The following is a 13,234-nucleotide window of genomic DNA, read 5'->3' as shown; positions in this document are numbered from 1 at the left end:
ATGTCCAACAGTTACGGTGACTACAATAACTACGACAACTTTGATGGCGGTGACAATGAGACATGTTTGGTGGCAATGGTGGAGTCAGAAAACACAGAAATTTTAGGATGTATTTGCAATGTGTAGATGCACATTCATGGAGTAAGCGGCCCCTCTCGGCGAAGATGAAGGGAAAGAACATGGAGGTGGAGCCACCGAAGAAACCTCCGGATCTCAGCACGGGGTCCCGTCTTCAAACAACAAACTAAAAGAGCAAGTCTCTCAATGCCAATCCAAATCGGATAACAAAGGGGGTTCCAACCGATCCTCTTAATGGTGCTGGTCTATTTGGCCTTTTCTTTCTTATTACGTCTTATGAATATCATCTGTTGGAATTGCAGAGGAGTGGGTGGTAAAGGTTTTCCCACTCTTATCAGGGATTTGAGGAGAAATTATGAAGCTCACTTGATCATTTTACTTGAGACCCACATCAGTGGGGACTGGGGTAAAATTATTAGAAATAAAATGGGGTTTGATAGCTGCTGTGTGGAAGAGGCCAGGGGCCATTCGGGAGGTATTTGGGTTTTGTGGGATTTCCATTACTGGAAAGTGGAGGCTATTCAGCAACATATTCAGTTTATTCATTTGAAGATCGAAGGTAGAGACTCTATGCCCTGGATGTTGACGGCTATCTATGGGAGTCCTCAGAGATTGATGCGTAAGTCGCTTTGAAATAATCTTCGAGATCTTCGGAATTCTGTTGATCTTCCTTGGTGCACCATTGGCGACTTTAATGCCATCTTACACAGTTATGAAAAAAGTGGAGGAGTTCCTTCTCAAAGTAGCGATGCTTGCCCCGATTTTATATCTTGCGTCTCAGATGTAGGCCTTCTGGATTTGGGTTTCTCTGGCTTTCCCTTTACTTGGAAAAGAGGTAACTTGTTTGAACGCCTGGATAGAGCTCTTAGTGATATTGATTGGAAAATTAAATTTCCTGAAGCTTCCATCAAACATTTACCTTCCTTAAAGTCCAACCACTCTCCCATTTATCTTCAACTTTCTCCTGTTGCTCTCCCCAACAGGAGAAGACGTCCTTTTCACTTCTTAGCAGCTTGGTTAAATCATCCAAAGTTTGATAATCTGGTCTCAAATAACTGGAGGGTCCAAGAATCTTGGAGTAATGGTGTTGAGAATTTCAAAAGCTCTCTTAAGACGTGGAATTCTGAGGTTTTTGGAGATATTAACAGAAAAAAATCAAGGATTCTTAGAAGGCTTCAGGGTATAAATAACAGTTTGAATAATAGAAATAACAAGTTTCTTGAAAAACTTCAAAAAGACTTGTGGGCTGATTATGAGGTCATCCTAGAGTAGGAAGAACTGTTGTGGTTCCAAAAGTCCAGATGCAACTGGATTGAATTCGGAGATCGGAACACCAAATTTTTTCACGGCACTACTATGGCACGTAGAAGAAGGAACAGGATTGAGTATCTACAAGATGATAACGGGGTTTGGATTACGGAAAGCTCAGCCTTAGAAGACATGGCTACCTTCTTTTTTAAAAACTTATACACTGATGATATGGATGACATTCCCTTTGTTCTGAGCAAAGCCTTTCCTGTGTTGAGCAATAAAGAGCTAGAGAGTTTTGGTAGGAACATCTCTGCTAATGAAATTAAAGATTCTCTCTTTAGTATTGGGGCCCTCAAAGTACCGGAAAAAGATGGGATGCAGGCAATTTTCTTCCAGAATAAGTGGGATCTCATTGGTACAGATTTGTGTCAGCTTATTTAGAAAATCTTTCAGAATCCATAAGAGGTAAAAGATATTAATGAAACACTTATTACCCTCATACCTAAAGTGGAACCCGTAATGAACCTGAAGCAGATGCATCCCATCAGCTTGTGCAATGTCTCTTACAAAGTTATTACCAAGATCCTAGCCAAAAGATTCAGAGGTATCATGGGTAAGTTGACACAACCTACTCAATGCAGTTTTGTCCCTGGGAGACAAAGTTCCGAGAACATTGTTATCGTACAGGAGGTTATCCATTCCATGAAAAGCAAGAAAGGTAAAAAGGGATGGATGGCGATCAAAATTGACTTGGAGAAAGCTTACGATAGACTAAAAGGGAGCTTCATTGAAGATACTCTCAAGGATATTGGTATGCCTGATCATTTTATTAGCTTGGGTTATGCGTGCATCTCCACTGCTCGTATGAGAGTGCTATGGAACGGAGAAGCCCTTGATGAATTTTCGCCTTCTAGAGGTATTCATCAAGGAGATCCGTTATCTCCGTACATCTTTGTGTTGTGCATTGAGAGGCTTTCCCAACTCATTAGTGTGGCTGTTGATATGGAAGTGTGGAATCCGATTAGTAACCTATTTTTAGGCTTTAGCTGATAATGGGCCTCTTGCCTTCCAATCTGTATTGTTGTTATAGAATGTAATTCTATAGTATCCATGACTTCAAATAAATGGTTTTCCCACAGGCTACCTGGCCTAGGAAAGAATGATGATCTTAGAACTCTTTACCACTGCCGCAGCTACAAAGAAAGCAAAAGAGAAAGACCAAGACAAGTATGACCTGCAAGCATCCTTTTTAGATTGAGGTAACTGACCTATTGGAATGAACTGGTTGCACACCACCAAATTCAAATATGGTAAGTAAGTGCAAACAAAGGCCAATAGGAGTAATATCCTAGCGCCTGTCCGACCCTAAAATAGACTTGAGAGTCCTTCTTCTTTACGAATGGGACCTCACAGCTCTCTTTATAGATATAGAGTAGGCGGCTAGTAACTTCTTACTCGTGTAGTGAGAAAAACCTTCTTTATGGCCTCCTTTATTTAGATTTAGTTCAATCACGAGTTAAGGTAAGGACCCGCCGGATGACCCTTGCCGAATATCCAGCGAAAAGGTGTTATTCTGCCTCTGCCATTCTATGAGTCTCTTCCTTTTTGCGTATGGCATCGCCACTCCCTTTTGCAGCATCCACTAATTCGGAACTTAATTTGAAAGCCATATTTCGACCCGGACGTTTTCGGGATGCCCCCTTCGTTCTTCTTCTGTATTGTAGCTGGAATGAAGACACTCGATCGGCCCGACTTTCCCAAATGCCCACCACCGGTCCAAACGTTGAATGAAAAAAATTATTTCTTATATAAATCTAAATCGGATAGGATAGATGGATGGATCTATCTTTCTATTAATATATATGACTAGAAAAAAAGTCTTTCTATAATTAAGTAGCGCAGCAAGAAGCCCCCAATCAAGGATTTGGCTAGGAAAGACTGCACTGCTTGGGGCCCAGGAAGTGAAGGGACACTTCACTTCAAGCTCCGTCTATGATCGGCTTGCTTTCTCGATATCGGCGGCTACGCTTTGCTCTATCGCTAGTGAAAGAAGATAGAAATTTAAGTCGATTTACTTAGTTAGTCGGGACTTGCTTCTTAGCGTGCAGTGGAGGCTAGCTTTCCTGTAGTAGAGCGTGGGGAGAGTGACCATCAGGGCCTTGAATAGTTTATGAGGATCTTGAATTATACAATGCCCTAAGATCCTAATCCTCAAGCGAATGGCTTTTACTCAACCTCAATTCATTCAGTTAGGACCTCCCCTTATTTCGAAAGTCCAAATTAAGGTATTCCCTGGTTCGGTTTACCTGGGCCAGAAAAAGACTAGACACACAAACCGAAAGTCTTCTTTGAATCAAGTTCTCACTTCACTTACCCTCTCGCTACCTTCTCATTGTTTTTGTTTTGACTTGTTGGCTAACGTTGACCGGCTTCGCGGGACCATTTCGGCCTACACAGGGCTAAGCTCTATTGGGCGTAGCTTATTCGATCCAAGCAAACTACTCGACAATAAAGTAATGGAAGATGAGGTTCATTGCTCGCCGGTAGGTAACTATAGCGTTATTCAGACCGAGAATGGCTTTGCCCATGGTCATGGAAATTAGAGGGTTTAGAACTGCATTAAGTGACATAATAATTATTTATGCAGCTTGCAGCCATTTTCTTTACTTTCTCTCTTGGTACAAAGGTTCACTATTACGGACGAACAGTCTTGCATGGTGGTGCAAAATACAAAGCAAGCGGACGCGATTTTGTGGTCAAGCATGATCCAATTCAAGTTGGGAGTGAGCTTTCAAGAAATTTCTTTATACAGATAAAGAGGAGCGATAGCTTAAGGCTAATCCTTTTCACAATCTCAGCAGAGATGGGCTCAAATTATCCCATTTGTGCTTTGCCGACGACATGATTCTATTTGCAGAAGCAAGCATGGAACAAGCAGACGTTATTAAGAAAGTTCTGGATGCCTTTTGCAACAGTTCAGGTCAAAGAGTCAATAATGAGAATACTCGTATTTTTTTTTCCAACAATATCAACCATAATATAGGTGTTAGTGAGGTGCTACAGTTTAGTAGAACAAATGACCTGGGTAAATATCTTGGGGTTCCTTTGCTGCACTCAAAGGTGACCGATAGCACATACAAATCGATCATTAATAATCTGGAGGCTAGGCTAAATGGTTGGAAAGCCATAACTCTTTCCCTCGCCGGCAGAGCTACTCTAGTGAAATCTATTCTAACTTCTTTACCTAGTTATACTATGCAAACTGCTTTGCTTCCTTCATCTACTTGTAACTTAATTGATTCAAACTGTAGGAAATTTCTTTGGGGCAAAACAGGTTAAGTGAAAAAGACTCATCTCTTGAGTTGGAGGAAGGTCAATAAACCAAAAAACTCTGGAGGTTTAGGTATCCGACATGCTAAGGACCTCAACCATGCTTTTATGATGAAGATGGGATGGGGTCTAACAACAAAAAATACTGTTTATGGGCTAGAGTTCTGCGGTCTAAGTACAAATGTAGGAATGATATCATTCCCGTTGTTGGGAGAAAAAAGAATGACTCCAATATTTGGAAAGGAATCTGTTCGGCGTGGCAAGATGTGGAGCGGAACTCTATTTGGAGAGTTGGAAACGGTTCTAAAATAAATTTTTGGGAACACAATTGGGTGCCAACAGCTGGCTGTCTCAATCAATATGCCCTGCATGTAAGTGAAACAAATAATTCTAATATATCACTAAATGACTTCTTGCTGGTTTCAGGGGACTAGGATGAAAATAAGCTAAGGACCTGGCTACCGGAGGAGTTAGTGGGAAAAATCATCTCGATGACACCTCCCTCACCATGGAAAGATGATGACCAATTGGCTTGGAACCTCTCAAGTGATGGAACCTTCAACCTCAGATCAGCCTATAACTCTTTGGACCGTAATCCTTCAATTCCGGTCCAGGTCTTTAAGTATGTTTGGAAGTGGAATAGTCCTGAAAGGATCCGGTACCTTCTCTGGTTAGTGACTAACGAGGCTATTCTTACTAATGCTACAAGAGCCAGAAGATACATGACAAACATTGCTAACTGTCCGAGATGTAACGCTGAGGAGGAAACTATCATTCACGTCCTTCGGGACTGCCAATTTGCCAGAAATGTATGGTCTTCCCTAGTTCCTCAAGATCGTTTGAGTGAGTTTTTCAACATAGATTTGCGGGAGTGGATTTTGCTTAATCTGATTCAAAGAGGTAACTGGCCATGCACTTTTGGAATGGGAATATCAGCCCTATGGTATGATAGAAATAAGCTGGTTTTCGAAGGAAAAATCTTTGCTCCAGGTGCGGTTGCTATTTCTATTCACAAACGGACAACTAAAGTATTAAATTACTTGAAAAAGAATCTTATCAAGGAGCAGCCCAACAGGTCAGATCACCTCATCCGGTGGATACCACCGCCGGAGAGTATTATAAAAATCAATGTGGATGGCTCGTTTTACTCACACAATAATAACGCCGCTTGTGGCGGAATTTTCAGAGACCAGTGGGGTAGATTCTTAAAAGGCTTTTCATGCAACCTTGGCAGCTGCTCCATAATGCATGTAGAATTATGGGCCGTCATCAAAGGCCTTCAAATAGCAACGGCAAATGATATTCATCATGTCATCATCAAATCAAACTCTAAGATGGCTCTTAATTTTGTCAGAAACGGATGTCTTGATTCTCATCCTTGCGCGACCTTAATCAAAGATATCAATATCCTTGCAGGACGCATCCCCTCTATTAAGTGGAATCACATTTTTAGAGAAGCAAACACTGTTGCTAATTGCCTAGCCAAAAAAGGCCAAGAGCTCCCCAACGGACTGCACATTTTTTATGCACCACCACCTAATTCTCTTCGTTTTCTGTTTTCTGATTTTCATGATTGCTTTCGGATAAGAGGCACCATTTGAGTCTTTTCTCCTGTTGTTGGGTCCTTGACCCTCCTTTTACACCAAAAAAAAGATGCACATTCATGCCATCAATTTTCACTAGGTACTTGCCCTTGTTATAACTTATAAGGAAAACATAGGATAAAATATTAAATCAGTATATATTTAGGTATAAATATATATATATATTATTTTACATATTTTTAATATCTATATTTTGATATTTGGTGTCTAAAACTCTAAATAACATGATTGATAAAAAAAAGTGTCATATTTTCAAAGTTTAAGTGGGATATGGATTGTATGACTTGAAATTTCTAAGCCTTGCATACACCTCTAAAGAGCATTTCTCCGTTCATTTTCGCACTCCTTCCTCCTACTTAGAATATACATCTTGGAACAGCAATTTCCACTTTCCATTTTTTGAATCCTTTCTTCTCTGCTTTTTCACCTTTATTTTGTGTTTGTACATCTCTGAGACAGAAATGAAGAGATAATAGAAACATAAATTTGTTTGGTTGTAGAAATAGTAACAAGTTTCGACAGAAAATTCATGTTTTTTTTTTTTTGGTAACTTTTGAAAGTGGGAATATCGGTCGTCAAACCACTCCAGTTATTGGTTCATTAGTTTAGTGGCTCAACCTATTCAACAGCAATTCAACCGAAATATCCGTCATTGTCTATACATCTTTGTACAATATTCAAATGTAACATAAGGTTTTCATAGTTGTTCCACTATAGCTTTTTACAAGTTCTGATTTTTGGAAAAGTTGAAGATCTTGTATTCTTCAAATCCTTACCGTCGCATCATTTTCCTTCCAAAACTTGACTCTAATCACACCCTAATTGGTTAGCTAACCAGACAGATGAAGGAAACTCAGTATGTTTGTTCCAGAGTTCATTTCATTTAACGAGAAAATTACACACTAGTTGGAAATGTTCATAAAGTTGAGCAGCATATGTAACGTGCTAACAAAGTTAATTCTATTATGTCAATATGTCAAAATAAATTAATTAAGCAGAAAATAAAACTCAGCAGTTTGCATCAATTCAAGAAGAAACTAGATAAAGATCATTATTAAGAACGGATTTCACTCTCTATTGATCCAAATAGCCAATTCAATCATATCTACATATGCAGAGAATTTGGATATAAAATAAGCAAGGGAATTCGTGCAGAACCATACTACTAATGATAAACCTCATGAAAATCCAGAAGAACTGCAGTGAAGTTCATAAACAAAGCTAGTATTTGTAACTTGTAAGTTTATATCCCAGGATCACAAATACAATCCTCAATGAATTAGTGACAAAGAGATCCCACTCTCAAATAACATCTTTGGAGGAATAAACTTACCTCAAATCATTTACAATGATCTAATCTTCCACTATATGGATACATCACTGGCTTCAAATCCGGTCCAACGGCATGTGCCAAAGAAAATCATGAAATGACTTTTTGAAGGTCCACAAGTAATTACAAGATATCTTTGATAATATCAAGGTTTAAGGTATCGCGAACAATGAGGAATAACCCCAGAAGTATAACAAACATGATTCCGGACGACATTATCCGTTGTTCCACTTCCAAAGGTAGCTTCCTCCCACCCCTGGCCGCCTCGATAAAGATCAATGCCAACGAACCCCCATCCAAAGCAGGCAAGGGAAGGAGGTTAATAACAGCAAGGTTAATGTTGAGTATGGCAGCAAATTGGTAAAGACCATCAATGTTTGACCTCGCAACTTCAGCGCCGACAGCAATAATCGCCACAGGACCTGAAACCTTACCAGCAGACTGTGAAAAGTTCAAGAATGTCTGCTTCAATCCATCTAAAACATTAGAAGAAAGACCCCAAAATTCTTTCCCAGTAAAGTTCAAAGCTTCCACAAGATTCTTTGGCCTAACTTTTTCAATCTTCACATTTGGTGATAACTGAACACCAATTTTACCAGTCCCATCAAAATTCTCATCTGGGGTGACCCTAATTTCAAAGTCCTGCATCCCCCTCTTAACCTTAAGCAAAACATATCTCTTGGGGTTCTTCTTGATAACATCAACAACCTTAGTAACAGAACTAGGACCCGGTTTTGGAAACTCACTACCATTAACCTGAAGAATCAAATCACCAGGAAGCAATCCATCTCTAGAAGCAGCTGAAAAGGGTTTCACATCAGGAACCATAACACCAGGGAAAACCTCTTGAACAGGCAAACCAACAGTGAGAACTTGAACAAAGATTATAGCAATTGCAAACACTATGTTGGCAATAACACCAGCTGAAACAACAAGAACCCTATCCAAAATTGGCCTGTTCTTAAGCAAATTCTCATCATCAACAGGGATATCACTTTCAGGATCATTATCAGGGAACCCAACAAATCCACCTAGAGGGAAAGCTCTAATAGAATACTCAACATTCTTTGAATTGAACTTAGCTAGAATTGGACCAAACCCAACAGCGAACTTACTCACATGGATACCTTGAAGTGAAGCAGCAAGGAAATGGCCACTTTCATGAACAACAATGATTGCTGTTAGAACAGCAGCAGCTTCAAGAACAGATTGAGGACCTTCAAAGTTTCCATAGTCAAACCCAGGAATAGCCAAGGTCCTGAAATCAACCCTGTTTCCATGTGTGAACCGGCCACTACTATTATTGTGATTCAAGAACTGCTGCTTGAATGTTAAAGTTGAAAAATTGGAGCCAAAAGAGTGAGAAAAAAGTGGTATTGAGAAATGGGGTTTGGGCTTGAAGGAAGAATCTGAAATGGGTGTCCTTGGGTTTGAGAATCTGAGTATGGAAGTGGAAGAATGGGAAGGAGGAGAAGGAGACAGGTATATGACCATGGCTTCTGTGGAATTTGGATGGTGTAATAATAACGAAGAAATAAAAAGGAATAAAAAAGCTTGGTTCTGGTGCCAGGAGGCTGCTGAACAAGGAAAATTGGTATGTTTGGATAATTCATGCTCTTTTTCTTTTTTTTTTTTTTTTGTGTGTTTTCTTGACCTGTGGATGAGAAGTGAGGGACATGTCTTCCTCCTATTTCCCACAAGTTTGTTTCTGTCGTTTCCATTCAAGGTTTTTTTTTTTTTTTTTTTTTTTAACCAGGTTTCCATTCAAGTTTCAACTTCATCTCTCTAATTTTTTTTTTTCGGGCAGAATTTAATCACATCAGTTTTATATCCACGATCAGAAGCTAAGACTTTTTCTGTATTTGGATCGCAATTAGTAGGTAAGCCTAAGATATAGGCCCAGGTCCGATTTTTTTTTTTTTCTCAAAGATAGTAGGTTATATTTTATTAATTATTAAAAAATGAAATATAAAGATGTCCAAAAGCAGGACAGCATAATAAAAGGTGGAGATTTTCCAAAAATACTACACTGAAGGTATTCATCCAACGGTGTGTGGTCGAAAAACGAAGAAAAATCTTAAAGAAGAAAGAATGATAAATCAAATTGAATGCAACTAAGAGCTTGCCTCGTGGAGATGACGACCTAAACTGGGAGTTCTTTAGATTTCACAGAGCAACTTGACAGAGCTTGCTAGAATGGCAGACGGCATTGAAGTAGAACCTTCAAAAATCAACTGGTTGCGAGCTTTCCAGCAATTCCAGCAAATGATGGCAAGCAATTGAGGATTACTGTCAGCATTCTTTAACGGGTTAAACATCTCTGTTGATACAGTCCACCATGTCCAAAAGTCGTTAGGACTCTGAGGGGGAAGACAGTCACGAAGATAACTCTGAGACCATACATCTTTAATTCTAGAGCAATCGATCAAACAATGAGTGACTGTTTCGGTTGCTTCATGACAGCAGGGGCATATTGGTGATATAGATGGGATGCGGTGATGAATCTGAGCAAGCACCGGAAGCCGGCCATGGAGAGCTTTCCAGATAAATAGCTTAATTTTGTGAGGCAAGTTCAACTTCCATAGATCAATCCACGGCTTTTTTCTGCTGCATATAATTAGGGCAAAGCTCCAGAGGCGGATGGTAAAATAAAAAGCCAATTCCGTAACCTGAAGCTGTATCATATTGCTTGAATTTGTTCAAATTCCATTGCAATTTGTCCCTACTCTACTGAATTTTAACTGACAAAATCATGTTTGCAACGTCTTGGGGAAATAATTCTTGAATGAGGTTCTGATTCCAATTCCTATCTTCAGTAATTAGATCTTTAACTCTTGGAACCAACTCAGAAATAGCCTGTCTATTTGGCATGTCAGAAATCATTAAAGGATACGGAGGAGGCAGCCAAGGATCCTCAAAGGTTCGGATATTCTCTCCAGTACCCACAGCCCAATTAAGGCCTTTTTCAACAATCTTTCGGCCGTCCAGTATGCTCCTCCATCCCCAAGAAGGTAAGACTCCAATTTCTGCCGTTATAGCATTACCATTGCTAAAGTATTTACCTCTTAAGATTTTGGATAATAAGGAAGTAGGCTGTATTACGAGTCGCCAAAATTGTTTGCCTAAAAGCGCCAGATTTTGGATTCTGAGATCTTTAAATCCAAGGCCTCCTTCTTTTCGTGGGCGAGTCATAGTGTCCCAACTAATCCACGCCATCCGCCTTTCAAAACCTTTTTGTCCCCACCAGAACTGAGAAAGTAGAGAGTGAATTTTCAAAATTAAACCATCAGGCAACTTGAAGCAAGACAATGTATAAATAGGAATAGCTTCTCCCACTGCTTTAAGCAATACGTGTCTACCACCTGATGATAGAAGATTGCGCTTCCACCCTTGGATTCTTTTCCGAACCTTTTCTTTGATCATACTAAAAGAAGCCTTTTTCGATTTAGAGACTGTAGAAGGCAAACCAAGGTATTTATCCTGAGCCCCAATATGATTAATATTCATAGAGTTAGCCAGTAGTGTACGAGTAGTGGAAGAAGTGTTGTGGCTAAAAAATACAGCAGATTTATTAAGATTTATCCTCTGGCCACTGATGCTTTCATAAGAATTCAATAAATGCAGGATATTTGAACATGCTTCAGGATTAGCCTTATAGAATAAGATGGAATCATCAGCAAAGAGGAGGTGGTTGACCTTGGAATCATCAGCAAAGAGGAGGTAGTTGACCTTGGGACATCGCCTATGTATCTGAAGACCCTGAATTAGTCTGTTTTGTTCTGCCTTGTGTAGCAAGAAGGAGAGACCTTCTGCACAGAAAAGAAAAAGATAGGGAGATAGAGGATCTCCTTGTCGAATACCTCTATTTGGTTTGAAGAAACCATAAGGTTGTCCTTCCACAATAACAGAATAAGAAACAGTTGTCACTAATTCTCGAATCCACATGATCCACCTCGAGTTAAAATCAAACTTCTCCAATATAAACCAAAAAAAGTGTCATTCCACCTTATCATATGCCTTACTCATATCTAATTTTAGCGCCATTTCATTTTCGAGTCCCCTTTTTTTGTTCTTCAAGTAATGCATACACTCGTGAGCAATTAGAATATTATCAAAGATTAATCTGCCTTTAATAAAAACACTCTGCGTAGGGCTAATTAGTCTATTCATCATACCCTGAAGTCTATGTACAAATACTTTGGAGATAATCTTGTAAAAGACTAAATATAGGCTTATTGGTCTTACCTGAGTCATATCTTTAGCATCAGAAATCTTAGGAATAAGACAGATCTGAGTGTGGTTAAAACCCTTCAAAATTCTGCCCCCTGAAAAGAAGCTCTTAACTGCTCGAAGCACATCACCACTAAGTATGTTCCAGAAGCTTTGAAAAAATTTTGCTGTCATACCATCGTCTCCTGGAGCACTTTGAGGATGAATACTAAATGTTGCACGTTTCACTTCCTCCATAGTCATTGGTCTTTGAAGCCTACGGTTCATGTGAGCTGTAACCTTAGGTTCAAAATCAGTAAACAGAGGTTCAGGGTTCTCATGACAAGTGGAGGAAAAGATGTCCTTGAAAAAGATTCAGCTACAGAAGCAATACCAGCATTTGAAGTAGCCACTTCACCATCACTGCCAGTTAGTTGCCAAATTCTATTCCTTCGCGTTCGATTTCTAAATTTCTGATGGAAGAAAGCTGTATTCTGATCACCGAATTTGAGCCATTTGACTCTAGACTTATCTTTCCAATAAGATTCCTCATTTTGCAATACTTTTTCAAGTTTGTCCTCTATTTCTGAAATGATGTCGTCTCCATGAATTCCTGCTAAATAAAGTTCCTCTAATTTAGACTGTAGTAAATCAATCTCCACCTTCGAATTAGATTTGTGTTCTTGCTGCCATCTGACAATCTTATGCCGACAACGCTTTATTTTTTGAGCTAGGATATACATGGCTGAACCACCAATCTGTTCGTGCCAAACCTCTCTAACAATCTGCCTTATTTCATCATTGAAACACCATCTTTCTTGGAATTTGGATCGGCGTTTAGATCTCTTAGTTCTCGGATTAGAGTCTAAGAGAAAAGGGGAGTGATCCGAGCCTGATTCTAACAGTCTAAGAACCGTTGCATTGGGATAGAGTTGCTGCCAATCAACTCCTACCAGGAATCGGTCCAGTCTTTCCTGTATCAACTCATCACCCCTCCATCTATTCGACCAAGTGAATGGTCTTCCGACCATACCAATATCAATCAGAGAATTATCATCAATAAAACTGTTAAAGGTTTCAATAGAAGAAGGAGATTTAGCACCCCCACCTGCTTTCTCCAATTGATTAGAAATGACATTAAAATCACCCATTAACACAACCTTACCATCGAACTGTTGGGTGACTGAAGTTAATTCAGCAAACTGAGCCATTCTATGTTGATCATTTGAACTGAGATAAACATCTAGAACACCATAGGGATCATTAGGACCAGCTGTCAGAACTGATGCCGCAATGAAGAATTTACCATGCTGTAAAATCTAAACATTGCAACCATCCCTCCATGCCATTGCCAAACCCCCTGATAATCCATTCGAATCCACAATAAACCATTCCTTGAAACCACAAGATCTTAGTTTTCCTTCAACTTGTC

The 13,234-nt window shown here is 39.5% G+C and overlaps 2 protein-coding genes across 2 annotated transcripts; one reads left to right on the top strand and one right to left on the bottom strand.

The window, feature by feature from the left end:
* On the top strand, positions 1 to 1,350 carry LOC148569937 (uncharacterized). The gene is made up of 4 exons (XM_088506740.1): positions 1 to 64; positions 127 to 223; positions 381 to 697; positions 980 to 1,350. Exons 1-4 carry the CDS (start codon positions 1 to 3, stop codon positions 1,348 to 1,350), a joined length of 849 nt encoding a protein of 282 aa, XP_088362866.1.
* Positions 1,351 to 7,397: 6,047 nt separating this feature from the next.
* Positions 7,398 to 9,264, bottom strand: LOC107629974 (membrane metalloprotease ARASP, chloroplastic). The gene has a single exon (XM_016332954.3). It carries the CDS (start codon positions 9,085 to 9,087, stop codon positions 7,717 to 7,719), a length of 1,371 nt encoding a protein of 456 aa, XP_016188440.1. The 5' UTR covers positions 9,088 to 9,264; the 3' UTR covers positions 7,398 to 7,716.
* Positions 9,265 to 13,234: the final 3,970 nt, after the last annotated feature.

The sequence above is a fragment of the Arachis ipaensis genome, chromosome B3, assembly GCF_059453495.1.
Source record: "Arachis ipaensis isolate K30076 ecotype BB chromosome B3, ASM5945349v1, whole genome shotgun sequence".
NCBI classification, from domain to species: Eukaryota; Viridiplantae; Streptophyta; class Magnoliopsida; order Fabales; family Fabaceae; genus Arachis; species Arachis ipaensis.
Note: the sequence above shows the minus strand (reverse complement) of the source record. Positions and strands in the feature narration are given on the sequence as shown.